The sequence below is a fragment of the Hydra vulgaris genome, chromosome 03 (assembly GCF_038396675.1).
Source record: "Hydra vulgaris chromosome 03, alternate assembly HydraT2T_AEP".
NCBI classification, from domain to species: Eukaryota; Metazoa; Cnidaria; class Hydrozoa; order Anthoathecata; family Hydridae; genus Hydra; species Hydra vulgaris.
Window position 1 is genome coordinate 31471353 of NC_088922.1, and position 26821 is coordinate 31498173.

At 26.5% G+C, this 26821-nt stretch overlaps 1 protein-coding gene across 1 annotated transcript in view; it reads right to left on the reverse strand.

The window, feature by feature from the left end:
• The window catches only part of LOC101235657 (exportin-7), a 193281-nt gene that overhangs the window by 90166 nt on the left and 76294 nt on the right, over window positions 1–26821 (reverse strand). Inside the window, exons 17-20 of the mRNA XM_065792921.1 lie at window positions 26091–26196; window positions 11334–11469; window positions 11108–11181; window positions 4854–4934 (exon numbers count right to left, since the gene is read on the reverse strand). Coding sequence (XP_065648993.1) covers window positions 4854–4934; window positions 11108–11181; window positions 11334–11469; window positions 26091–26196 — 397 coding nt within the window. The remainder of the gene's footprint in view (window positions 1–4853; window positions 4935–11107; window positions 11182–11333; window positions 11470–26090; window positions 26197–26821) is intronic.

A 26821-nucleotide genomic window follows, 5' to 3' on the forward strand; every position in this document is an offset into this window, starting at 1 on the left:
TAAAAAATAATCTGATTATTTCTCAGCAACATGAATTTGTAAACAATAAAAGTTTTATAACAAATTTACTTGAAATGCTTGACTTGATTACCTAAGCACTGGCAGACGAGTTAAATATAGATAATATAGATTATATATAGATGTTATTTTTATGGATTTTGCAAAAGCTTTTGATTCAGTTGTACACCTACAGCTTTTGATGAAATTAGAAGCAATCGGAAACTACTAAATTGGTGCAAAGATTTCAGTAATAGAACAGAGCAAGTAGTTTTAGGAGAACATGTATCTGAATGTAAAAATGTTATAGGTGGAGTTCCTTAAAGATCTGTACTAGACTTACTAATACTATTTATTATATTCATAAATGATTTATGCATTAATCTAAAAAAGGCTGTAAAGCTCTTTGCTGATTAATGAATCAAGAAAAATCAAAAAAAATCTTTAAAACGTTATAGATGAACTAAGTGGTGAATGGTTAATTAAATTTAACAAAAATAAATGCAAAATAATACATTTTGGTAAAAGTACTGAAATTATGATTATGAACTAAATGACTTATGCTATTAAAAACTAAATCAGAAATTGATCTCCATATAACCATAACAAATGACTTAAACTGGAAACCTCACATTAACAATGCAACAAATAGAGCAAATAAACAATTTGGATTGATTAAACACTCGTTTATATATTTAAATAAAACATCAGGCAAACTTTTATATAAAACATTAGTACAACACCCTCTTGAATGTGGTGCAGTTATATGGAACCCTTTTAGAAAAGATAAAATAGATAAAATCGAAAAAATACAGTAAAAAATTACAAAAATGGAGAATTTAAAGAGTTTATCTTATGAAAAAGAGTTATCTTATGAAAAAAGGATCAATTATCTAAAAATTGAAACATTAGAAAATAGAAGAAAAAGATTAGATCAAATGTTTAAAATTTTTAAATATCTAAAGGATTTAATAAAATAAGTTTTCACAACCCTATTAATCATATTGTAACAACTACAAATATTGAACAAAGACTCAAAGAATGAAACAATCAGACACAACTTCTTCACAAACAGAATATCAAATTATTGGAACACTATGCCATGAGATACAATTAATTCATTCAGAAACAAGATTGCCTCAAAGTTGAAAATAAAAGAAGCAAGCAAAATTATGAAACTATATAAATATTTAATTCTTAAAAGAAAAAGTGTTTTGTTACTTTTGGATGAGCACTAAATGGTTCAACTTTTTTAGTGTTGTTATTTTTGGGGTGTGCGCCAAACGATTCAATTATTTCTGGTGTTGTTATTTTTGGATGCACACTAAATGGTTCAATTATTGCTGGTGTTTTTATTTTTGGATTTGCACTTTTTTTTTGAATGGTTCAATATTTGTACAATCACTTTTTAACTCTAAAATCCATTTGGGTGGAAAATAAATGAGCAGATTCCTTTAACACCGTTTTTGTATAAATATCTGTTGCTGATAAACCTTTCAAATCAAAGAAATATAATGCACAATTTTGCTCTTTTTCTATTGTGCAAGTATAAAACCAAAGTTTTTGTAAGAAAAGTTTTTGTTTTTTTTTGTTTTTTTTTATGTCTAATTTCCAACAAAATGCTTATTATGTCTTATAGAATTAAACTAACAAAAATATTTTTTAAAAAAAGCAACTGATTCTTTTTCAAATTTAATGTTAAGAAATAATACGTTTTGTTAACAACAACAAAATATAACACATACTCACTGTGAGCCATAAAGACCGTCAGGTTCAACTTTTCCCCACCTCTATTTTTTTTTTTTTTTAAAGTATATGCAGTTTGTGTAAGCTTTTTTCAAATGCAGAACAAATCTAAAGTCGATCAGAAGAGTTAGTATTTTAAGTATTAAAAATTAGAAAAATCTAAAAATTTAGCCTTAAAAGTAATGCAATCCCCCATTCTCGGCTTCTTTTTCTTTAATAGTTTTGAAATGATTCAAAACAGTCTGTTTGTGCAGTCTGTTTGGAAAAAAAAGGTAAATATTCAAAACTTTAGTAAAAGTATAATTATCTGTAGCAAATAAAATCAAGGAATTTATTTGGCCTGAGTACAATGCAGAGTTTAATGTCTGTCCGGATGTAATTTGTTCAAGTTGTAGAAGAAACATCTTTTTGCTGGAAAAGGGATCAAACACTTATCTTTCAAACTGGATAAGTAAAGTTTCTCAAGTATATGACTTTAAACTTATTAAAGTTAAATGATTAATACATATAAAGATATAGATTTTTGATTAAGTGTTATTTTGAATTAGGTTGACAGACCAAGAACTAGACGTAGTACTGAGCTTAGTGATATTATACAATCATCTCATGTTAATACAAAAGATGTTGAATCTCTGAAAAAAAATACGTACAGCTGCTGCTTTACTCTCCTTGCAAGAGGTTAAAAATTAATATGTTACTTGATAAGTAAATTAAAAGTTATCAAATATTCATTTATAAACTTCAATGAAAAGCCTTTAGGCGTATATTAATTTAAGAGTAAATTTTATTCTTCAGGATGTCATAACAACTGTTGTTCTAGTCAGGCCGTTTTGAATTTAATTAATTTGGCAGAAACTCTTGATCCCAAATCATGTGAGCAAGTTGCTTCAATGCACATATAAAACACTCAGTAGATATGAGGCTTTTGTAACTAAGCAGTTGTATAGGTTGCTAACAACTTTTTTAAAATGTTTGCATTGTAAATTTAAAGTAGGGGTAGGTTAAAGATACATATAATTAATTATACTTTATCTTTAAGGTGGAAATCTGTTAACTTTAACTGTTGGAACTAAAAACAATAAATCTTCAAGAAAGTTTTTTAATCAGATATCATTTCAAACAGTGATGGAATTAACTTCTGTTTTGAAATTGACAAAAAATAAAACAAAAAACTAATATCAAGTCTCCGTAAGATCATCTACTGTTGTGGAGAATAATGTAATTAGTACGATGACATCATTCCAAGAAGAAATTGAATCTAAATATAAAATAGAACAAGAGAACTTTATTTGGAATGATGCAATTAACAAGATATGTAGTATTTATCTATGAAACTTCTGAATTTATTTTTAGTATTTTAATCGAAAGAGGAATGGATCCTCTTTCCAGTATGGTACGTATATCGATTGATGAAGGTCAAGGATTTCTTAAAGTAGTTGTAAATATCTTTGATAAAACTAATAAAACTGAGATTTACATTGACAGTGGAGTTAAAAGGTGTTTAATTCTTGCTATTGTTGAAGATGTTTGTGAAGACAATAGAAAATTTGCAGAAAATCTTGAGTAGATTAAATCTGGATAATGTTACATATCACCTTGCGTTTGACTTATAATGTGCTTATAACAGCATTTTTGGTTTGTCTTCTCATTCAGGTAAACTTGCCTGCTTGTGGTGTGTGAATGCGAATGTTCCCTAGAAAGTGGTACTCCAAAAACGTTAGGTTCTTTTGATCATTGGCACAACTTATTTGTTGAAAATGGGGCAAAGCGGTTAGAGATGAAAGATTTTTAAAATGTTATTAGTCCTCGACTCGTTTATTTAGACAAAAATGCTGAAGATGAAATTAATCACTTCCTGAAATTAATCAGTCCCTCCACCAGAGTCACATTTTCTTATGGGGATTGTGACATTTCTTGGTAGACTACTTTTAGATCATTGGCCTCTTTTTAAAAACTGGCTTAAAGAACATTATATCTTACTTCGAGGTTATCATGGCATAGGCTTTGATGGGAACAAATCCAATAAACTTCTGGAAAAAGTAGATATTTTAGAGAGAGATGTGTTAGCACCTCAAACTAATTTATTGCCTATAATTCATTGAAAGTTTGAAAAGGTTAAAGAGTGCACCTTTGGATACGAATTAGGCAGCAATGCTTCTTCAGTTATTGAAGAGTTTAAAATATCATTTTGTGACCTACAGCAGTATGCAAAGATGCATTTAAATACAGAGCTGAAGGTTACCTGGAAAGTCCATATAGTTGTCTGTCATATTCTCACATTTGTGAAGTTTAATTGTTGTTCTTTGGGATCATATGCTGAACAGACTGGAGAAGCTGTTCATAGTGCCTTCAAACCAAGTTGGTCTCAATACAAGCGAAGGATTGAACATAAAGATTATGCTAAAAGATTGAAATCTGCTGTTGCAACTTTTTGCTTAGATAAAATGTAAATATTGTAATGTAAAAGAAGTTGTGTTATTTTTGTTGCATTTATTGTATTTTTTTCTTTTAACTATTGCTATAATAGTGTAAAAGGAGTTAAAATCACTTCAATTTAAGATTAGTAAGAAAAAATAAGGATTGTTTTAAGGAGGATAATGAAAGATTAATTAAAAAAATTTTTTTTTTTTGAAAAGAGATAATATCATAAGGGGTATCATAAGGGGTATCAAAAGAGGTAACATCATAAAGCAGATAACTTTATCACTTTAAGGGGGGTAAATAGAGTAAAAGAATAAGTTTTTATGTTACTTCTGATCGACTTTAGATTTGTCCAATACAAAAAAAATAACATATCTAACCAGCACTTGTCTTAATATGAAAAAAAATTAGAGGTGGGGAAAAGTTGAACCTGGCAGTCTTTATGGCTCACTGTGTACTACAATAAGATAAAAAAAGATATTTAAAAAATAAAATGGATAAAATAAATTTGAAAAAAATTATGTTCTGTTAGCCAATCAATTATTTGTTTATAAACATTAATTTAAATTAATAAATGGTATTAATGCATTTAGTTATATACAATGGTATATATGCATTATTATACAAATTTTTAGTGTAATTATATATAATGTAAATATAAAAAGATAACTTAACTTTGAAAAGGATACCCTATGGAAAGATCATTTAGCAAATTTAATGTTGCACTTATAATTTTTTCACTATGTGACCAGTATTTCATATTTGTTATTCTAAATAAAAAATTTATTATTCTTAATATAGCTTTAAATAAATATTAGCTGCATAGCTTATTATATAATGAAACTACAGTATTATCTTTTATATATTAAAGACACTAAAGAAGAATACACAAAGAATTACCTGTGTTAAAGGTTACCTGTAATAATTTAAATAAGTTATTACAAAAATAAGGTAACTGAATAGCACTTTAGCAATATCTAGATAAATAATTATAGTAGATTTTTATCTTTAAACTTTTTTTAAAATGTTTTTTATAAAATATATATAACTTTGTATGCAATTATAAGAATATATATATATATATTTCTTTTAACATCTTTACTCCCAACAAGGCTTCAAGCAACCACTATTAGAGTTGGAAGTTACTGGAAGAGAAAAGATGTAGTTTATAAAGCAATATAACGATTGACAGACAACTGAAAAGATTGCAAATTATATGAATCAGGAAATCAAGAAAAAGGAAGCTAATTTTAAAGAACTGATGTTTGAGGAAAAAAACTAGACAAATAAGAATTTTTGGAGCACTTAAGAACAGTTACAATAAAAGTATAAAACTTGATTAAATGAAGAGTAACACAAGAACAAATTTTAGTAGATGGCACAAGAGATGTTAGCTCTTTAGAGCAGTGCCCATTATAGTATTTATACAAAAGAGAAAAGAAATGCAACATTACAACAATGTGATAATAGTTGGAGGTTGGCTGCAAGAGCAGATCCAACTATGTTTACAATGCATTTTTGCACCTTGTCTAAAAGAAAAAGGACATCATTCGAAGATCTGTCCCAGGTATGGCAACAGTATTCCATACAAGAACGAATTTGAGATTTATAGAGATAAAGAATGGAATCATGAGTAAGAAAGTGGTGAGCACAATAAAGAGAACCTTAGCAGATACTGATTTTACAATTGATTTGATACATGGTTTCCAAAATAAATCGTAAGTTAGAGTTAATCCTATAAGATAAAAAGTAGATGACTCATTGAGTACATTATCGTTCATAAATATAGGAAGATCTAAATTATTGCGATGATTGGCTAAAAAAAATTGGGTTTAAAAAAATTGGGTTTAAAAAAATTATCTAAATTAAAGTTCACCAGCCACTGTGAGCTCCATGCTGTAGCAGAAATGAGATCCTTTTCAAGCTCAAATGCCCTCTCCAAGCAACCAGAGAGTGTTGGCTTCTTATAATGACAAGAATAAATGGTAGTATCATCAGCAAACAACGCCACTTTAGATGTGAGAATTTCGGGTAGATCTTTCATGTAAATTAAAAAAAGTATAGGGCTAAGGATAGAACCTTGAGGAATCCCTGAAGTTACAGGATATGAAGAAGAGTGCTGTCCATCAAGGACAACTTTTGTATTGTGATTGGTAAGGAAGGATTCAATAATCTTAATGATGTTACCTAATACACCATAGAAGAAGAGCTTATGGAGAAGACCAGCATGCATATAACCATCATATATACAAAAAAAATATTTGAAATAGAAAGATTTTATTTATACTGTTACTGAACATGGACATGCTGGCTCCAAGAAGTCAATGTAGGTTTTATGAAAAAGATTCAGCATTGCATGTATTTTATTTTTTATAGGCATCTATAAAAAAAAAAATATACATGCAATATAATATAATTATAATTTAATGTAAATTATATCATCATGACTAGTTTTTTTAAATAATTTAAGATTCAATAAAAAAAAAAAAATTATTGGCTGACGTGGGTTACTATAATTTATTTTGTCAATTTATGTGATACATTTTTTTATACGTTTAATTTAGAGATACAACATGGGATTTAATTTAGAGATACAACATGGGATTTAATTTAGAGATACAACATGGGATTTAATTTAGAGATACAACATGGGATTTAATTTAGAGATACAACATGGGATTTAATTTAGAGATACAACATGGGATTTAATTTAGAGATACAACATGGGATTTAATTTAGAGATACAACATGGGATTTAATTTAGAGATACAACATGGGATTTAATTTATAGATACAACATGGGATTTAATTTATAGATACAACACGGAATGGTGAATGAAATTTTAGAGATTAGTGTCAATTTTATTAGTTTTACTGAAATGGTTTATATTGATTATAGAATTAACATTATTACGCTTAATGGTATTATTTAATGTATTTAGTCTATTTGGTATATTTGGAGACATTAATTATTCAAAGATATTGTTAAACAATTATTATATAAGGGTACCATATTATTCAAAAATGTGTTTAATAACTCCAAAAACTTTCCTATATGCACTTCTACAATACATTAAAGAAGCTTATGAAGAAACCTAAAATGTCAGACTTTAATGAAAGCTTTTGCAATGTCAAGAGAAATCTATAAAAGAGTAATCAAATAGTATTTCAAGTCAAACACATTGAATCAAAAAATTAAATAAAGAACTTAATTTGCAGAACTATAAACAACAAAGTGACTGAAAAATATTATTTTCAACATATTAAAAATGTAATAAAATATTTTTATTGTTGAAAAAATGTATTTTCTGATGTGAAAAAATGAACTTTACTCATAATTATTATTTTTGATAAGTTATCATCATTATTAATTAATAATCTCTTTACATGAATAATACAATTTAATTCATTACTGATTAATACTGGTTAGCTTTTCTGCTCTGTTCTGTAAAATAGACTTCTACTAGTGTAGTATTTTAAAGTAGTCTGAGTTTGTCATGAGTTCAAGTTTAAGTTGTCATTTTGTATAATTTTTTAATGAAGTTATGTAGTTATCTTTGTAACCATTGTTTGTTTTTTGTTTTATATTTGTTCTTTGTTTATGCCTTACTTTTTTTTTTTTTAATTTACTTATATTGTTTATTTTAATAGTTTAAGAATAATTGTTTTATCTTTATTAGCCTTTTTTTTATAGTTGTTGTTTTTTTGTTATTGGTTTATTATTATTTTTTTAGGATTTTTTGAGAAGTTCCATTTTGATTAAGAATTTATATCTTTAAATATTTTTTGCATAAAACTTAGATACTATATGTTACTTCATTGAAACTTTAATTAAATTTATTTTAAAGAATGTAGTTATTATTTAGTTTTTTTGATGCGTTTTGAAAGTGCTAGCAAGTCACATTTTAAATATTAAAGTTTAATAATTTAGTTTTACATTTTAAGTTTTATTGCAAACTATTTTACATATAAAAAATTTTTAAATTTTGTTGATGGTTATCTTCCTTTAATTCCTAAAGACTCTAACAGTCACATGCTTGGCCTAGACATTTACCCATTTGTCGGGAAATTAGGTTTGAATCCACTGAATATTCTTTTATGTGCTTTCGTTTACTTCACTCTATCGCTTTTCTCTTTGTTCTATATTCTCTCCTTCATCTCAAGACTGCACTTTTTTTAATGTTATTTCTGATCAAAATAACCAAGCCCTCTCTCTTTTTATATCAGCCAATATTGTTGTTGTTGGTGACTTAAATGCTCATCACACTGAATGGCTTGGCTCTAGTATCAGTGACTCTGCAGGCAATAAGACTCACAACTTTTGCCTTTCTCAATCTCAAACTTAAATTGTCAACTTTCCAATTCGCTTTCCAGACAACCCAAATTATTTCAGTGCTCAGTTTCTCCACATTCACCCTTAGGTGCTTTTGATCACGATTTGATCTCTCTAAAACTATTATCTTATTCTTTTACATCAGAACCAACTTACCATCATAACTCTTACAACTACCTTAAAGATGGCTGGGACTTTTTGATTTTCTTTGTGATGGCCCTTAGGTAGAAATCTTTTGTCTTCCTGCTGACAAATGTGCTTCTTAAGTAACTTCTTGGATTCAGGCTAGCATGGAATCTTTGATTTCCTCTTGACGATTCCAAGTCAAGTCTCACTCTTCTCCATGACTTTTCTCACATTGTGCTGCTGCAATTTCTAATCGAAACCATTACTTCCAAATCTATCAGCAAAACAAGTCTCTAGAAAACAGACATCTATTTACTATTGCTAAAAACCATTGTAAAAAGGTTTTATTGAACACCAACGCCCACTATTCTCAGGTCATTTCATCTCAAAAATTAGACTCATGATTTCTGGAGAATCTTTAACAGTATCAATAATAAGGGCACATCTGTTATTTCACCTCTCTTATATGGTTCAGATTTTGTCACCTCACCTAAAGACAAAGCTGAATTGTTTGCTATAAACTTTTGATCAATATCATCTCTTGATTCCACTAGTTGCCTTCTACTTAATATAGCTGACAAGCAATTTGATCAATTGCTTGACATTTGTATCACTCCAGCTTCTGTATTTAAAGTGATTTCCTGCTTAGACTCTTCTACAGCTTGTGGTCCGGACAACATACCTGTTATAGTCTGTTATAGCATAAGTGTTCTCTGGAGCTGTCGTCTATACTTTTAAAATTATTTAACAAGTGCTTATCACAGTCTTGTTTTCCTGCCTACTCGAAAGATGCATCAGTTACCATTATATTAAAAAATTCTGGAGAGTGATCTGACTCGTCCAACTACAGTCCCATTAGTTTTTTTCCTATCATAAGCAAGGTTTTTAAATCTTAAATTAACAAAAACTTAATCCCTCATCTTGAATCTTACAACTTACTGATCATCAATATGGATTTTGGACTTCTCGTTCTACAGCAGATTTGCTAACAGTAATAACTGATAGGTTTTATCATGCATTAAATAGAGGTAGAGAGGTTATGGTTATTTCTCTTGGCATTTCTAAACCTTTTAATAAAGTTTGACTGGTCTTCTCCATAAGTTTTCTTGCTACGGTGTATTATGTAACATCTATAAGATAATCGAATCATTCCTTACCAAAGTATGAAAGTTGTCTTAGATGGACAGCACTCTTCTTCATATCCTATATTTCAGGGGTTCCTCAAGGTTCTATCCTTGGCCCTATACTCTTTTTTAATTTAAATTAACAATCTCCCAGATGTTCTCACATCTAAGGTGGCATTGTTTGCTGATGATACTACCATTTATTCTTGTCTTGATAAGAAGCCAACACTATCTGGTTGCTTGGAGGGGGCATTTGAGCTTGAAAAGGATCTCACTTCTGCTACAGCATGGGGCTTACAGTGGCTGGTGAACTTTAATTTAAATAAAACCTAATTTTTTTCAGCCAACTATTATTGCAATAATTCAGATCTTCCTATATTTATGAACGGTAATGTACTCAATGAGTCATCTACCCTTTATCTTCTAGGATTAACTTTAACTTCCTATCTTTCTTGGAAACTTTTTCTGCACTTAAACTTTTAAAAAACTAGTTGTAACAACAAGTACCACAAAATGTGATACCTGTTGTTACAACTGGTTTTTAATAAAGTTATAAATGAAAATATCATATCAAATATAATATATTATATATCCAATATTATGGATTTCTAACTTTAATAGTTACAAGCTAAAAAAACAAAATTGACAATTGTTATGCTTTCTCTAATTTGTAAAATTTTTGATAGATTGTTAAAAATATATATACTTATATGTATTTCTCAAGGGGATCTTTGTAAATGGGAGGGCTGTAATTAATAAAAAAAACTTATATAAAATAAGGATTAAACAATAGTTTTTTCAATGATTAAAATATGTTTTTTAATTTACATGTTTTTATATGTTGTTAAATTATTTACATGTTGTTTATTTACATGTTTATTTAAATGATAAGTTTAGTCTGCATTTTGCAACATTTTTAATTTAAGAAAAATTTTGCTTTAGTTAAAAAAAAAAAAAACTCCTTGAAATTTAATAAATAGGGTTCTGGTCAACTATTTAGGGTGCACCTCCCATTGTTTATTAGAATTTTTTATTTTTAAAATCAGAACTTCTAAAAGCAAACCCTCCATGATCCATAAAAAGGGTAGATCTTTTCCAAACCTAACATAGCCGCATTTTATAAGTAAATACATACTTTTAATTTGTGTTTTATTATTTTATTATTTTGGTAAAAGCTCTTCGCAATTTAAAACCTTGATTACTTGAAAGATAAAACTATACAAAAAACAAATAAGGAAATGGTAGGAGTGAGATTTAACATGACTCGCTTTACAGATCTAGACAGTACTTTAATATTAAAAATAATAAAACATTTAAAAATACAAATATAAAATATTTAAAAATAACTAAAACACATTACATTTTTCTTGTATAAAGTTCCAACATTGCTGATTCATCAATAATTCCAAGATGCGCTGATATTACTTGGTAAACCTACAAAATATTTGTTTTTTATTTCCTTATTTGGAATACAGTTTCTAAAAGTTTTATGTTATTTAAAAAGACCATCATACTTTGGAAGATTTATTGATTTATAAAGACCATCATACCTTGGAAGATTTATTGATTTAAAAAGACCATCATACCTTGGAAGATTTATTGATTTGATCACCTATATAAATTTTTTTAAATTGATCAAAAAATGTCAATAATGCTAATTCAAGCTTTTCAGAACCAACTTGAGGTAATTTCATGTCTGTTAAGTTCATCAGCTGAAGTACTCTATAAGAATAAGATAAAATATACACATATAAATAAAAAAAATATATCTCAATATACAGTATTTGCCATTATTAACAATCCATCATGTTATGAATAAAATTTAAAATATATGAATAAAAGTTTAAACTTAAATATTTTGTAAACTAAAAGTAATTTTTTCTTAGGTTTTTTTTATTGAAATAAATCAAAAAATCACAATATATATATATATATATATATATATATATATATATATATATATATATATATATATATATATATATATATATATATATATATATTTATTATAAAATAATAAAAATTAAAAGAAATTAAAAACTAAATATTGAAATTAAAAAAAGTATCATTTCTATCAAAAAAAATGTGGTCAAAATAAACAAACCACAAAAACAAAAGAAACTTCAATAAAAAAATATTTACAAACATAAGGAAAAAAAAAATTAATATTTTGTTGATAATCCTTTTGCTTTTAAGCATTTATTGATATGTTTTGGCATGGAATTCACTAAATTTTGAGTAATATCTTTTGGAACAATGTTCAGTAATTTTGTTATTAATTCTTTCAGCTGGTTCAGATCTTTTATTTCAATTTTACAAAAATCGTGGTTTAACCAAGACCACACATTTTCTATGTAATTGAGATCTGGACTATTGCCAGGCCAAGGCATGATTTTAATGTTGTTTTCTTCAAACAATTGCTTGCAAATCTTAGCAGTATGGAGCATTATCTGGTTGGAAGATAGTTCCCATGTCTTTTGGGAAATTTTTTAATAGAAGGCATTAAATAATTATCCTATGTCTATTAAAGTAAAATATGTCAAATATCTTTGAGAATCAAGACTTCCACCAAATAGTTTGAACAACCGACACCTTCATAGTTTATGTATGCCCAGATGCCTATACTACCACCACATGTTTTGTTTTATACATAGAACAATTTGGATCCATTTTTCATGTGGCTTTCTTCTCAGCATTACTTATTTTTTCTTCAATCAACCTCAACGTTTATTTCATCTCTGAAAAAAACATTGTGCCACATACTCAAAGACCAAATTTTATGGGATAAACACCAGTTTTTCTTGTTTTCTGATGTTTTATCAATATAAAAAAGCTTACCACAGGTAATTGTGCTTTTGTAGTATTCCTCTAATTGTTTGAGCACTAGCAATAACATCAGAAGCTTTTTGTCTTTTTCGACTGAAATCAGTAGATGATAAATATATCAATATTTTTTTCACTATGTGAATAAGTGAACGCTCATTTCGTTAATTTGAAATGCTGGGTCTTCCATGACATGGAAGATTTTCAATTTAATTGTATCTTTAATATCAGCTGATTATTCTGCTAAAAATTGCATGTGTTGTGTTAAAATATTTTGCAATTTCTCTCATTGAGATGTTTTGTTCACTCATTACTATAATTTTACATTTTGTTATATTATAAAAAAATTTCCATTCAATTTGATTGTTTTCTTGCTGAAATATTGTAGTTGATTATTTTTCATTTTTCATAATCATTTTTCAATTTCATTTTTACACAAACTTTTCAAATATTTATAAAAATTTAAAAAAAGAACCTAAAACTGACATTTTATGGTAAAAACTTAATGACGATCATGCAAGAGTGTGTGTATATATATATATATATATATATATATATATATATATATATATATATATATATATATATATACATGTATATAAAAAATAAATTTTCAATTTATTTTTAAAGTGTGGTATTTAATGAAAATATATTAAAAAGACATCTTGTACTAACGCGTTTAAATATATTTGTTGTCTGTTACTTATTTTTTATTTGTTTGTTAAACCAAAAATTTTTGCAAAAAAAAAATTAGGCTATTGCATTTTTAAAATTTAATTTTATTTAAAAATATAAAATGAGGCTTATTTTAAATTAATTGCCCTATTATTCCAAACAAACAATCAATACTCTATAAAGATAAGGGTAATACTTTAAAAAATATGATGCATTTTCTGTTGCATCAACTCTTTATCTATTTTTAGATGCCTGCTATGGACAAAGCAAAAAATAAACATAGTGTTGGTGCTTCTTTCCTTGAAAAAGCAGTATTTTAAAAATCTGCTCATAATTATCACCGTCCCAGGGCTTGTGATGAAGAAAATCGTCAAGCCTGTTATATCGCGCTCGTAAAATTAGAATATGTTTTCATCGGGCGTGATTATGTGCGCTCGAGATAACATCGGCGTGCGCGATCATAAAAATTGCTAAAGGCAATACTCATAAAAAGCTTTTTCTTTTTTATATCTTTTTTTATTTATTACATTTATTGAGGAATATGCAAGAATTTTTTTCTAAAATTTCTTTTTTAAATTACGTTTTTTTATCTTAAAAATATAACACAAGAATAATTTGAAACAATAATAAATAAGAATAATAACTTTTCATTTAATAAATATTGACATCATTACTTAGTTTTCTTTTCGATTGTCCTTAATTGCGAACATTCTAAACAACAGAATCGTTTTAAATTTGAGTTAAAATAAATAATAGTTAATAAAAAATCTATACTATGAACAAAAACTAATTTTAAAAATTACTCTATTATTAATATTTATTTTTATTATAAACAATGTGTGGTATATTACAAACAATAAATCAAATAAATTTTACTTGATATTTTCACAAGATTAAAAATACTCCGCAGTTTTAATTTTCTTATAATGGTTTTCTAATTTTCTATTCTTATTTTATTTGCGCATTTTTGTATTCACATTGTGTTTCCACGTGCACATTCCATTATTGAAATTTGTGACGATAACAACTTTAAACTGCTCATTCATTACGTTAGTGAGAGAACGACGTTGTGCTTTTTATATTTTATATCAGTTGTTTGATAACAGAATATCTTTAATAAAAATCTTTTTTAAATATTTTATGAAAATAAAAAAATAATCTTGAACTATTGGACGAGCGTTATTTTATACGCTCATTATAAGCTGAACGAGCATTGTTTATCGCGCCTAGAACGTTTGAAAATACCGTTTACAGACGCGTTTTACGAGCGGAGCGCGATTGCGCTCGCTTCAGCAAGCGCACCCGCGCTTTGCTCGTCACAAGCCCTGCCGTCCCAAAATAAGAGCATTACTACCTTCCAGCAGATAGAATATTTGGTAGGGTTCATCAGGATATTAAAAAATACAAGCAGATGTTACAACCTGCTGTCTACAGAGACATTCTAAGACAACATGGCAAAGTTTTTGTTTATGGCGTTTTGTTATGATTTTAAAGTCTAAAGCTGACCAATCCCATTTATGGGATTGGTCAGTTTTATACTTTGAAGCAGAAAAAATTTGCGAAAACAATAAAAACATTTAAAATAAGTAAGACCATATACATGATCAATTCCAACAATCAAGAAATAGTACTATGTTGCAATCACTCTGAAATAGAAATAGGACACTTATAAACCAAGTGTCTTAGGAACAACTGTGTGAAAAAGGTTTAAAAAAAATATGTTTTTTGTCTGCTAGATACTATTGGTGCAGATGACACAGTACACAAACTTAATGAGACATTTCTACAAGACTCTAGAGTAGATAATCCACTGTCAAGTGAAGCTGATAGTTAACTTTTTGTTTATAGAACTATATTTGTCTTTTCATATTCAATAAAATGGAAAATAGGAGAATACATTATAATAAAAATGCTAATTTTAAACTTTAAAAATAAATATAATATAAAAAAAGATTTTGGTTTATTGTCTCACATTTACCTCTCCAAAACAAGTTTAAATTCACAAACGTGAATTTTTAAACATAATATTAATAATACATTAGTAATAATACATTACTTTAGGAGAACATTGTTTACATTTACATTACCATTAAAATATAATTACAAAAACATTAAACACACAGAGTTATTCAATATGTTAAATTAAATTAATTATTAAAAGATATTTAGGTTTTTTAAAGTTTATAAACTTTCTATAAAATCTTTATTAAATGGATATACCGCATTTCGCTAATAAGCTGTAATTGGATATACAGTAATTTGAAAGTAAATGCAAATTTATAAACAAATAAACTTATTTTTTTTATTCACCAATATTCCGATTATTAACATTATCTAATATACTTTATGTATTAAGCAACAATAATTTTTCCAAATACATGAGTAATGATTGTGTGACAAAAAAAGTCAATTATCTCAATACCACAAAAATGGATATACTGCATGTATGTATATATGTATATATATGTATATACTGCATGTATGTATATATAAGAGCGCGTCATTTTTTCAACAATTTTTTCAAATTAAATCCTAACCACCTGGGTTAGTTGACCGGTTGGATAAAAATGATTTTATGCTGAAAAAAAATTTTTGAAACCCATTCTTAAGGTCCCCGCTTTTACAATTTGTGCCCCCACTTTTTTAACCAAAAAGTGGGGACTTTAAATATTGAAATGAAACACCAATTTTTTTTCTATGGATATATCAATTGACCAATTTTTTCTATATAGGGACCCCTTCTAGGAGGGCAAGCGGTAGGCGGTGGAGGGTTCGTTTCTCTACACACACACACACACACACACACACACACACACACACACACACACACACACACACACACACTCACTCACACACACACACACACACACACACACACACACACACACACACACACACACACACACACACACAAACACACACACACTCCTCACTCCTCCATCCATTTTATTTATTTTTTTTACAGAATATGTATGTTCCATCTGCCTTGAAGTTTTCGTTTTACATAAAGTTTGACTAGATTTTCAAAAATATGTGTTTTATTGCAACAATTTTATATTGCTCAATCTCATGTAGCTTGGATAGTTAAAGTAAAAAAAATAATTTTCTGCTAAAAAAAATGTATAAAGACATTGTTAAGGTCAACAATGATAAAATAGTAAATAATCAAGACAAAATTTTCTTCAAAAACAGTTTGTAAAACTTTAACTCAACAAACTTTTCTTTATGTTTTTGGTGAAAAATCGAATAAATATTCTCCAAATTTGTAAGCGCCATTTTTTTGCCACTCTCCGTTGTTTGTCCTTTAACTCTCTGAATCGATTCCTACTTTGCTGAACAGCCAACATTATATCTTGCCTGTTTTATTTATATTATATCTTGCCTGTCCTCTTCATTGTGAACAGATAAACAAACTCTGACACAAACTTAATTGCCTGTTCAGAGCAGTCGTTGACTACATATATTCGGTGAACAAATTCAATGAGAGATTTAAATTGGTTGATAAAGCCCCCAAAAAATGAAAGACAGTTCAGCCAAGGTTTATCATTGCCTTTACTTAAAGTTAACAAACTGAAAATAAACCATGAGTTCCTACAAATCAACTGTGACAAGTTGGATTGGATTTTCGGTAGGATTGGTTTTTCAGACTTTTCATAGTGTGTAGGAACAGGTTGTGAGAAAAGAACTTTTGCAACTTTTTCTTTCTCATCATCTTTGAATTCTTCATCTATGAGACATAATGAAATAAAGGTTTGATCAAAATACCATGTATGTCTATCCATTGATTTCAATATTTCTACGCAACTTGTATAGTGGAACATCTGCCAGTATGCTTTTATATCTTGAAAAAGTGCAGAGGAAAATAAAAAGGAACACACAAACCACACAGTATAAAATATAGAAGTAAATTCTGCCATTTATTGATTTCTTTTTGTAAACTAGCTGTCAATTGGTAGGGTAACTGATTACTTAAAACTTGAATTTAAGATAATATATAGACTTTGTCATAAAACATGCATTGGAAATTAATCCCAGAGCACAAAAATTATAAAAGTTCTTAGCTTAGTTTCATCCAAAATGTTTACTTTAGTAAAACATTTTACATGTTTTACCTTAGTCAACATTTTGATCATGATGAGATTATCCAGTACCGTGTTCCATTTGCGGAATGCCAAAAAGCATTAAATCAACATCAATATTTACAAGAACAGCAAAGTAATCTTTTTTTTGTTTTGTACCGTTAGTAATATCCTGCAAAAATTTGCCATCAAAGTGTGCAATGGTTGGAAATTTACTTTGTTTGCAGCTTTTATTATATCTTCTAGATATATTTAGCTGCAATTGTACATACTGCTTTCTTTTTTGCACATCTGATGGTGGATTCAGAAAGCGAGTAACCTGTCAAACTGCCCCCAGAAGTAACTACTATGTCAGAGAGCAAGTGCATCATATTACTAGATGAAATTTTTTTAGAAACACCTGTAACTGCTATTTCTTTTGCAAGTTTTTTAGGTAATACTGTTAAAGCAATAATGTATGATTTAATTTTGTTTGCTGTATAGTTGGAATCCTGACAGGAAGAGAACTCACTTTATTTTGTTGATAAAAACTCAGTTTTCTCAGTTTGATCCTCTTGTCGCTCAACAAATATTATAATCTTCTTTCTTCTATCTTTTTCATATTACGGCAGTATGTTAAATCCCTTGAATCAACTGTCATTTTACGTTTCGTCATTTAATTTTGTCATTCGATCTTTTAAAATTTGCTTATCTGAATTGTGTGAATCTAGGTCGTTTCCATGTTTCTTCTTTAAAATAGAGCAAATAATTTTTCAATCCAAAAAACTTTCTTAGCATTTTTTAAAAAGATGTTTCTAGCTAATTCTGCCTTTTCTATTATTATTAATTTTTTTGAATATAGTCTTATTTATTTTTATTTTATTTTAGAGTTAACAAATTAATATAAGAAAAATTAAAAATCGGTAAAAATAAAAAAGCTACAATTATAGATTATTTAGCAAACCTGATGTGCTTGTCATGAAATATGCCGTCATATCCTCCATCAAAAAGGATGTTCTGAGGACATATTGCTAAAAATGACTGTGAAAGTGATCTTGTGGTTTTTGCAAGCATCTTTACTTTTTTTTTAAATTTTATTTTTAATTTTGATTTTAAAGTAAAAGTTATAAATGGCAGTTTATAATAAAAAAAATATTCTTAGCTTAAGTAAAAGTTGGCACGATTTTGTTTTTTAATCTTTTCTAAATTTTTTTAGAATGAACAGTTTAATAATTAAAGATTGATTTTGTTTGCGGCAGACGTGAGTTATATTTGATCTCAAGCGTCATTCTATTTAAATATACTTAAAAATTATACTAAGATGCGTTTTAAGCCATTTTTCTTGGTCAAAATTAGTATGTATTTTTTTAATGTAAACTTCCCAACCAATTCCAAATTAATATTTAGGTCCTTTAGAGTTCATAGAAAAAGTATTGGTTTTTATTTCAATGTTTAAGGTCCACACTTTTTAATTAAAAATCTGGGGGTTTAGGGGCACAAATTGTAAAAGCGGAGAACTTAAAAACGGGTTTTAAGTTCTCCGCTTATAATATATATATAAATATATATATATATATATATATATATATATATATATATATATATATATATATATATAAATATATATATATATATATATAAATATATATATATATATATATAAATATATATATATATATATATAAATATATATATATATATATATATATATATATAAATTTTTTTTAGCGTAAAATCATTTTTATCCAACCGGTCAACCAACCCAGGTGATTGTGTGTATATATATATATATATATATATATATATATATATATATATATATATATATATATATATACATATATATATATATGTGTATATATATATATACATATACGGAAAAAAACACAAAAACTAACAATTCTATTTTTGTTAACAGGGTCGAAGTGGCACTGAGGAGCCTGGGGGAGACATAGATGGGGCCCTTATGGTAACAAAAAAATTAGCAAAAATAAGTTTAACCCATAAAAACCCTTAAAAATGTGTATTAACAATAATTAGTTATTATTAATTTGTATTTCTTTGTGTTTTATTTGTCTATCATGATTTATAGAGAGGACCTTCAGACATTGCAGGGGCCCTGGGGGAAATACTCCCAACCTCCCTCACCAGTCCAACCCTGTGTGTTAACATGATATATGTATATACATATACATATACATATACATATATATATATATATATATATATATATATATATATATATATATATATATATATATATATATATATATATATATATATATATATATATATAATATTTCACTTCAGGGAGGTAACTCACTGTTATTTAGCGTGGTAGCCTTCCCACAATCAAATAAATAACATCAATCAATACTAGCTTGGATCATCCAATGGCAGCAGCTGTAATATTGCCCGATTCGTTGGATCTTGACAATTTTGGCAAAATAATGACCAAATTGTGTGCTAAGGCAGAAATTTTACTACTTGACCCTAATCAAAAAGCTGCATTCTTAAAACAAAAGTACTTCACAGTAGCAATTAAATCTATGTTCAAGGCTTTCATGGCAGTTTTTGGTAAACAAGAAAAGCAAATAATTGAACTAAGCGAATGAATTAGAGCAATAGAAACAAAGAAGCCGAATAATGTTGTAATTCCATTTTTCAGCAACATAGTTAAATTTATATAATTTTAAATTTTTTAAAAACTTAATGCACAAGAAATTAACTGTTTAATGGCAGTTAAAATTTCAATCAGAAAAAAATCAAAAAGCAAATAACCGTCTTATACTGATTAAAAGAATCAGTTAAAGTAGAAGAAGAACACAGAAAACATGATTACAATCTTGTTTGCAATCTTTTAAGTGAACTACAGCTACCGCCAAATAATAATGTATCCATATCAAAAACCTATTGAATAAGAGCAAAGCAACACCAGAATCAGGCATAAAAAAAAAGAAAACTTAACAAACATGGATGAAGAAGATAAAAGTGTAACTGACACATCTGCCAGTACCTGAAAACATGCACCTTTAATTGTTAAAATTGTAAACAGAAATTTAATACAAAATTAAATCTTAAAACGCGCCAAAAACTTAGTTAAAACCAAAGACATTAATAACGTATATATTTAACCTGATTTAACCAGTGCAGAGTGCAGTTTAAGGAAAGAGCTACTCACATACCACCTTCAATACCAAGAGAGAACAACTAACTTACTGGTACTCACTACTTTGGAATCAGAGGTTAAGAAAAATTAAAATTGTCTATTAGCAATTCATCCAATACAATTAAAAAACCTTACAAAATTCAAAAAAAAACAATTAATTGAGTTCTGACATCAATTAACAATAATAGTAATAATAATAATAATAATAATAATAATAATAATAATAATAATAATAATATTAATAATAATAATAATAATATGGAAAACATCTTTTTTAATTGCCAGTGTCAAATTGGGAAAGAAGAAATCTGTTTTTGCACAAACTATCTTACTCATTTTATTCAATAGATTAGTATTTTTAGAATTAATATTTTTCAGTGAGACATAATTTACAAGATTTGGATGTTGGATTATATGCTTTAAATCGCCTTAGCATTTTCCACTTAACTGTAGGAACTAAATTAGCTTCTCTTAACTTCCATACATGCTTTAAAAGATCAGTATCATTTTTGTATTTAGAGATGTTAAATGATGTAACGTGATTAGCATATCTTAATTTAAAAGGAGTCTCACTTATACCAATGTAAGATTTTTCATTAGGAGATATTAACAGTGGTTACAGTTGCTTGATATACAATGTTGCTTGTTAAATATTTATTGAACAACAGACAAAGATTTTTATTTTAGCAGTTACAGTTTTGTTGATTAGGGTTTATATCATTGCATAAAATATATTTGTTTACAATTACAATTTATCCAACGAAAGTTTACTTGGCATACAACTGTAGCTAATTTTGATAGTGCTCCTGTTAAAGATTTGATGCATTTAGTTATTATTAGGAAAATATTTGTCAATTAGTTTCAAAAAACATTTTCCCACGTTGGTGCTAATGTTTTTGCTAATTGGAGGGTTAAACCAAATGATGTTGCCGGCTCTATTCCGTTTTGGAGTTGATATTGCTTTAGGATTATATGTTAGACTACATTTATAACTAGACTTTAATAAAGCTTCATTATATAGAGGAATAGTATTTTGAAATATTTCTTTGTTTAAAAAATTTGTAGACAATCTAAGTTCAACCAAATGTGGTATTTGTTTTAGTATACTTGGCAGGTGATTTGAATCAGCATGGATGTAATTTAATGTATTATCAGGTTTGAAATAAGGTTTAAAAGTGCAATCACTAAGATTTAGAGTTGAAATAGTTGACAATTTTCATGTTGCATTGTATAGAATTCTGTAAGCCATTGCATTTAAATATTTTAACAATATGCTTTTTTATTTTTTCCATTTGAGGGCCGCTTTTATTTCTAAAAACTGCCAAGCCATTGTCACGGTATAAACCAACCTCAAACTTGTTATAAAGTTTTTAAATTTGAAAAAGAAGAAGTATTCCTACCAGCTCACAAACCTCTGCGCCGTCTAAACTTGATCATTACTAAAAAGCAAAGACTTTCTTGCATGAAAAATAATGATATGTTCTCTTTATTTAATGTTAGATGTTGCTTTGCAAAACTGATAGAGTTTTTTAGAAGTGTTTCACTGATAGAAGAGTAGAAGTCAATAATATTAAAAATTAAAAATTTATAAAGGTTTATCTTTTATGACCCTAAACCAATCTATAACATTTTGAGTGTTTTCCATTGATTTATGTTAGATAATTTATAGTTTGAAATGATGGCATTTCTTAACAAGTGGTTATAATCATTTTTAGATAAACTGTAAAGATTGGAAGTTTTATCAGCATACATATAAGTTAGATTAGATTTTTGAATATTGTTTATATCTTGTTTTAATTTATTTTAGAAACTGCTGGGTACCTTTTGAAATTTAATGTGTTTTACAAGATCAATGAGTTCATTCTTGAAAGCTAGCATTTCTGTAATTTGTTTTGGATGATGTTTTTAATCCACAGTTATAATAAAAATTGTTTTTACTATTGGAACTCTTGTTTAAAAAGAAAAATACTTTCAATCGCATTCTTTTAATTAATGTTTCAGTTTTATCTAATAATTATATTTTGAAGTCTTTAATGGATGGTATCGGAATGTTCTTGACTGAATATCCAAATTTTATTTTTTCCATCACATTTGCGACTTGATTAGAGTACTCAACCTATTTAACTTGATTAGCTGATCTTAATTTAAAAGAAGCTAATCACGTTAAATCATTTAACATCTCTAAATACAAAAATGATAATAAGCTCTCAAAGCATGTATGGAAGTTAAAAGAAGCTAATTTAGTTCCTAAGTGGAAAATTCTCAAGCGATGTAAAGCATATAATCTAACATCCAAATCTTGTAAATTATGTCTCACCAAAAAATATACAATCATAAATTATAAAAATACTAATCTATCGAATAAAAGGAGTGAGATTATTTCTAAGTGCAGACCTAGAAACAGATTCCTTCTTTCCTAATTTGACACTGGCAATTAAAAAAGATGTTTTTCCATATTATTATTATTACTATTACTATTTTTATTACTATTATTTGATGTCAGAACTCATTCCATTGTTTTGTTTTTAATTTTGTAACAGTTTTTTAATTGTATTTTTGAACGGTATTTTCATGATTTAAATATATGGCTGATGAGTGCCGCAAATGGCATGAAACTTTAAATACCATAAAAAAGTTGTGTTTTTTTCATCTAACTTTTTATTTATTTTATATATATATATATATATATATATATATATATATATATATATATATATATATATATATATATATATATATATCTATATTATATATATATATATATATAGATATATCTATCTATATATATATATATATATATATATATATATATATATATATATATATATATATATATACTTTAATGCTTACATCTTTATATAGCATATATATAGCATACTAAAAACCTTTTAGTATGCTATATATATATATATATATATATATATATATATATATATATATATATATATATATATATATATATATATATATATATACATATATATATATATATATATATATATATATATATATATATATATATATATATATATATATATATATATATATATATATATATATATATATATATATAGCATACTAAAAGGTTTTTAGTATGCTATATATATATGCTATATAAAGATGTAAGCATTAAAGTTAAAGTTGCTTTGTATTTTAATTGACTTTATATGTTGATAAGAGAAATCAGTATAATTAGTGTAAATTTATATGCAGTAATTAATAACTCTCATATAATTAAAACTCTATTAAATTTTTTGCTTTGTTAAAATTTTATCATCACGCATGAATAAATCTTTTGATGCTAAAATAATAAAATTTAATTTTTCATATAGAAAAATTTGTTAGATAGAAATCCATTTCATTTGTGTCAACAATGCATAGAAACATTTAGTTTTCACTATATTTAAAGATACCATTTTTGTGTAATATGAGCATCCTCAAATTCTAGTAAATAAGTTTTTAAGTAAATAAAGTTTTTAATAGTTATTTGAAAGTTTCGAACATTTTTCCTTCTTCAACAGTTTAATAGACTTATGTAATATATGCTATTTAAATAAAATGCAATAAGTCTATTAAACTGTTGAAGAAGGAATTAAATTTAACAGGAATAAAAAATTATTTTTCGTGATGTGAAAAAATAAAAAAGAATATGACAATTTTTTTGTATTAAATTATTATTTAGAAAATGGCTAACTATTCAAAACATCTCACATACTCAAAAAGTTGAAAGAAAGTTAAGATTGTCGAGAAGTTAAAAAACAAGTTGATCTTGATTTAAAAAAAGTATAAAAAAACTACTTCTACTTTGAAGATGTTTTGTTTGTAAACAAAACATCTTCATCTTTTAATTTAAAGATGAAGATGTTTTGTTTTAACATTTTAGTAAAATTACAACATGATACCCAGACATCAAGTTTTTATTTAAATAGTAATTTTAGTTGAGATCCTGACAATTTTTCAATTAAAGATTCAAATATAGCTAATGTTAATGTTAATAATATTGATTAAAAGACATATGAATTCATTCCATCTAGCTTTGACAACCAAAATAAAAATTTTATACTGAAATAAATGAAATACATTGTGATTGGTCTTAGCAATATATAATATCTCATGTGGCACTTGCATCACTTCTATGGATTCTTAAACCATATTTCCCTACAATGTAGGGAAATATGGTTATGTAATAGAAGTATATTGCATAGAAGTAATGCAAGTGCCACATGAGTTATCTTAAAATTGCAAAGACTAATCACCAAGTATGTTATTAAAGTAAATGTGTAAGTTAAATAAATAGTTTTATAAAATATGTTTTATAAAATATGTTTATAAAAATTTATACTTGAATGTTTATTGAAAAATCTTTTTTAGGTTATTTTAGAGAATGGAGTGTGCTATTATGCACTTTATATATGACAACTCAGTAGCAATTATAACATTGATGTGAATTGTCAGTGTGAGTTTATGTTACTGGCTTCATTGATGTGAATTGTCAGTGTGAGATTATGTTATTGGCTTCCTCATTGTGTTAGTGGATTAAAAAGTTCTATGAAAAAATAGAAGAGCTTAAAACATCTTAGGAACATCTGCCAGCATTACATAGAACATTACATTTATATTGTAACTTCTAAAGTTCAAACTGTGATTGCTAATATCAGCTTAAACATTACAGTTAAATCAACAATTCATTAAAAAAAATTAATATATAATCAAGTAATAAACTTAGAAAAATAAACTTAAAAAATATTTTTTTAATAGTAAATAAATTAAATATAATTTATTTTAGAATAACTAGTAAATATTTTAATTAAATAATAAACGGATTAAATAAATTTAGTAAACAGATAACTTTTAGTCATAATTAGAAAAGTACAAATAAGGATTTAACTTTTTTTTCTGAGATAATGTTAAAAAGAAAAAGTTGTTAAGCAACATAACCACTTCATGTGCTAAACAAATTTTAAAGATTTAGCTAAGACAGTCCTGTGACTGTGAAGGAGGTAGAAATGATCCTGAAGAAAGAATTAAGTGATCACATAAAAAAAAAATTAATGATTCTATTGGCAATCAATTTTTATAATTAATTGTAAAAATAATATAGTTTACCTGTTTGTTCATATGAAATATTGAAAAACCGTTTAACCAAAGACTTTTTTCTTGATTTTTATAATCAACAGGTCAATAAAGTAATCCCCCAATTTACTTTATTTGATTACTTTATTTTGATGTTGATTAAGTTTTTTGGATATTGGATGACAATTTTTAAGCATTGGATAAACGTACCATTATAATATTGGGTAAGCGTTATTTTTAGTATTGGTCAACACATCATGCCATCATTGTGCTAATGTAAGTCGAGGCATTGGGCCAATATTGGCTTTATTATTTCTTGCTAGCTGGGAGGTGCTCATAATACCCTAATCTACCCTTTATATACATACATATATACATACATACATACATACATACATACATACATACATACATACATACATACATACATACATACATACATACATACATACATACATACATACATACACTCACATATATTAAATTTCTAACAAGGTATTTAGAAGATCTCACCAATCATTAATTTGAAAGTATCAAGTTTTTACCTTAATGAAAGTTCACCATCTAGTCTGTCATGTTCAGCAGTAGAAGAAAATGAAACACGACTTCCTATACAATAGCCAATGATGTATACAAGCCAAGTCATTCTTCCTATTATTGGTGTGAAAACATTTTTAAATAAATCTATAAGCTTTTTCACTTGTCTTAATTAAACATTATGTAGTTTATATTATATATTTTGTTGTTGTTGTTGTTGCTGATAAATAAAAAAAACTATATGTTATGTAATCAGAAACAGGGATTGTATTACGTGTTTACCAGTAAATAACCAAAATAAATAATTAAAATTTTTTAAAGATAAATTACAAAAAATTAACATAAATATCTCTTTTTTATTTTTTAGTAAGAATAGCTTTAAGAAAAAATCTTAAAATTTTGAGAGAATATACTTTAATTAAAATAAGTAAATAAGTGTTAACTTTCCACTATAGCTCTGACACTCAGCTCTAAAATCTGTTATTTTAATTTTCTATTTGCATAAAATTATATATAATTGCATAAAATTATAATTATTGGGATAGATTTATATTATATATATATATATATATATATATATATATATATATATATATATATATATATATATATATATATATATATATATATATATATATATATATATATATATATATATATATATATATATATATATATATATATATATATATATATATATATATATATATATATGTATCATTATTATTATTATTATTAT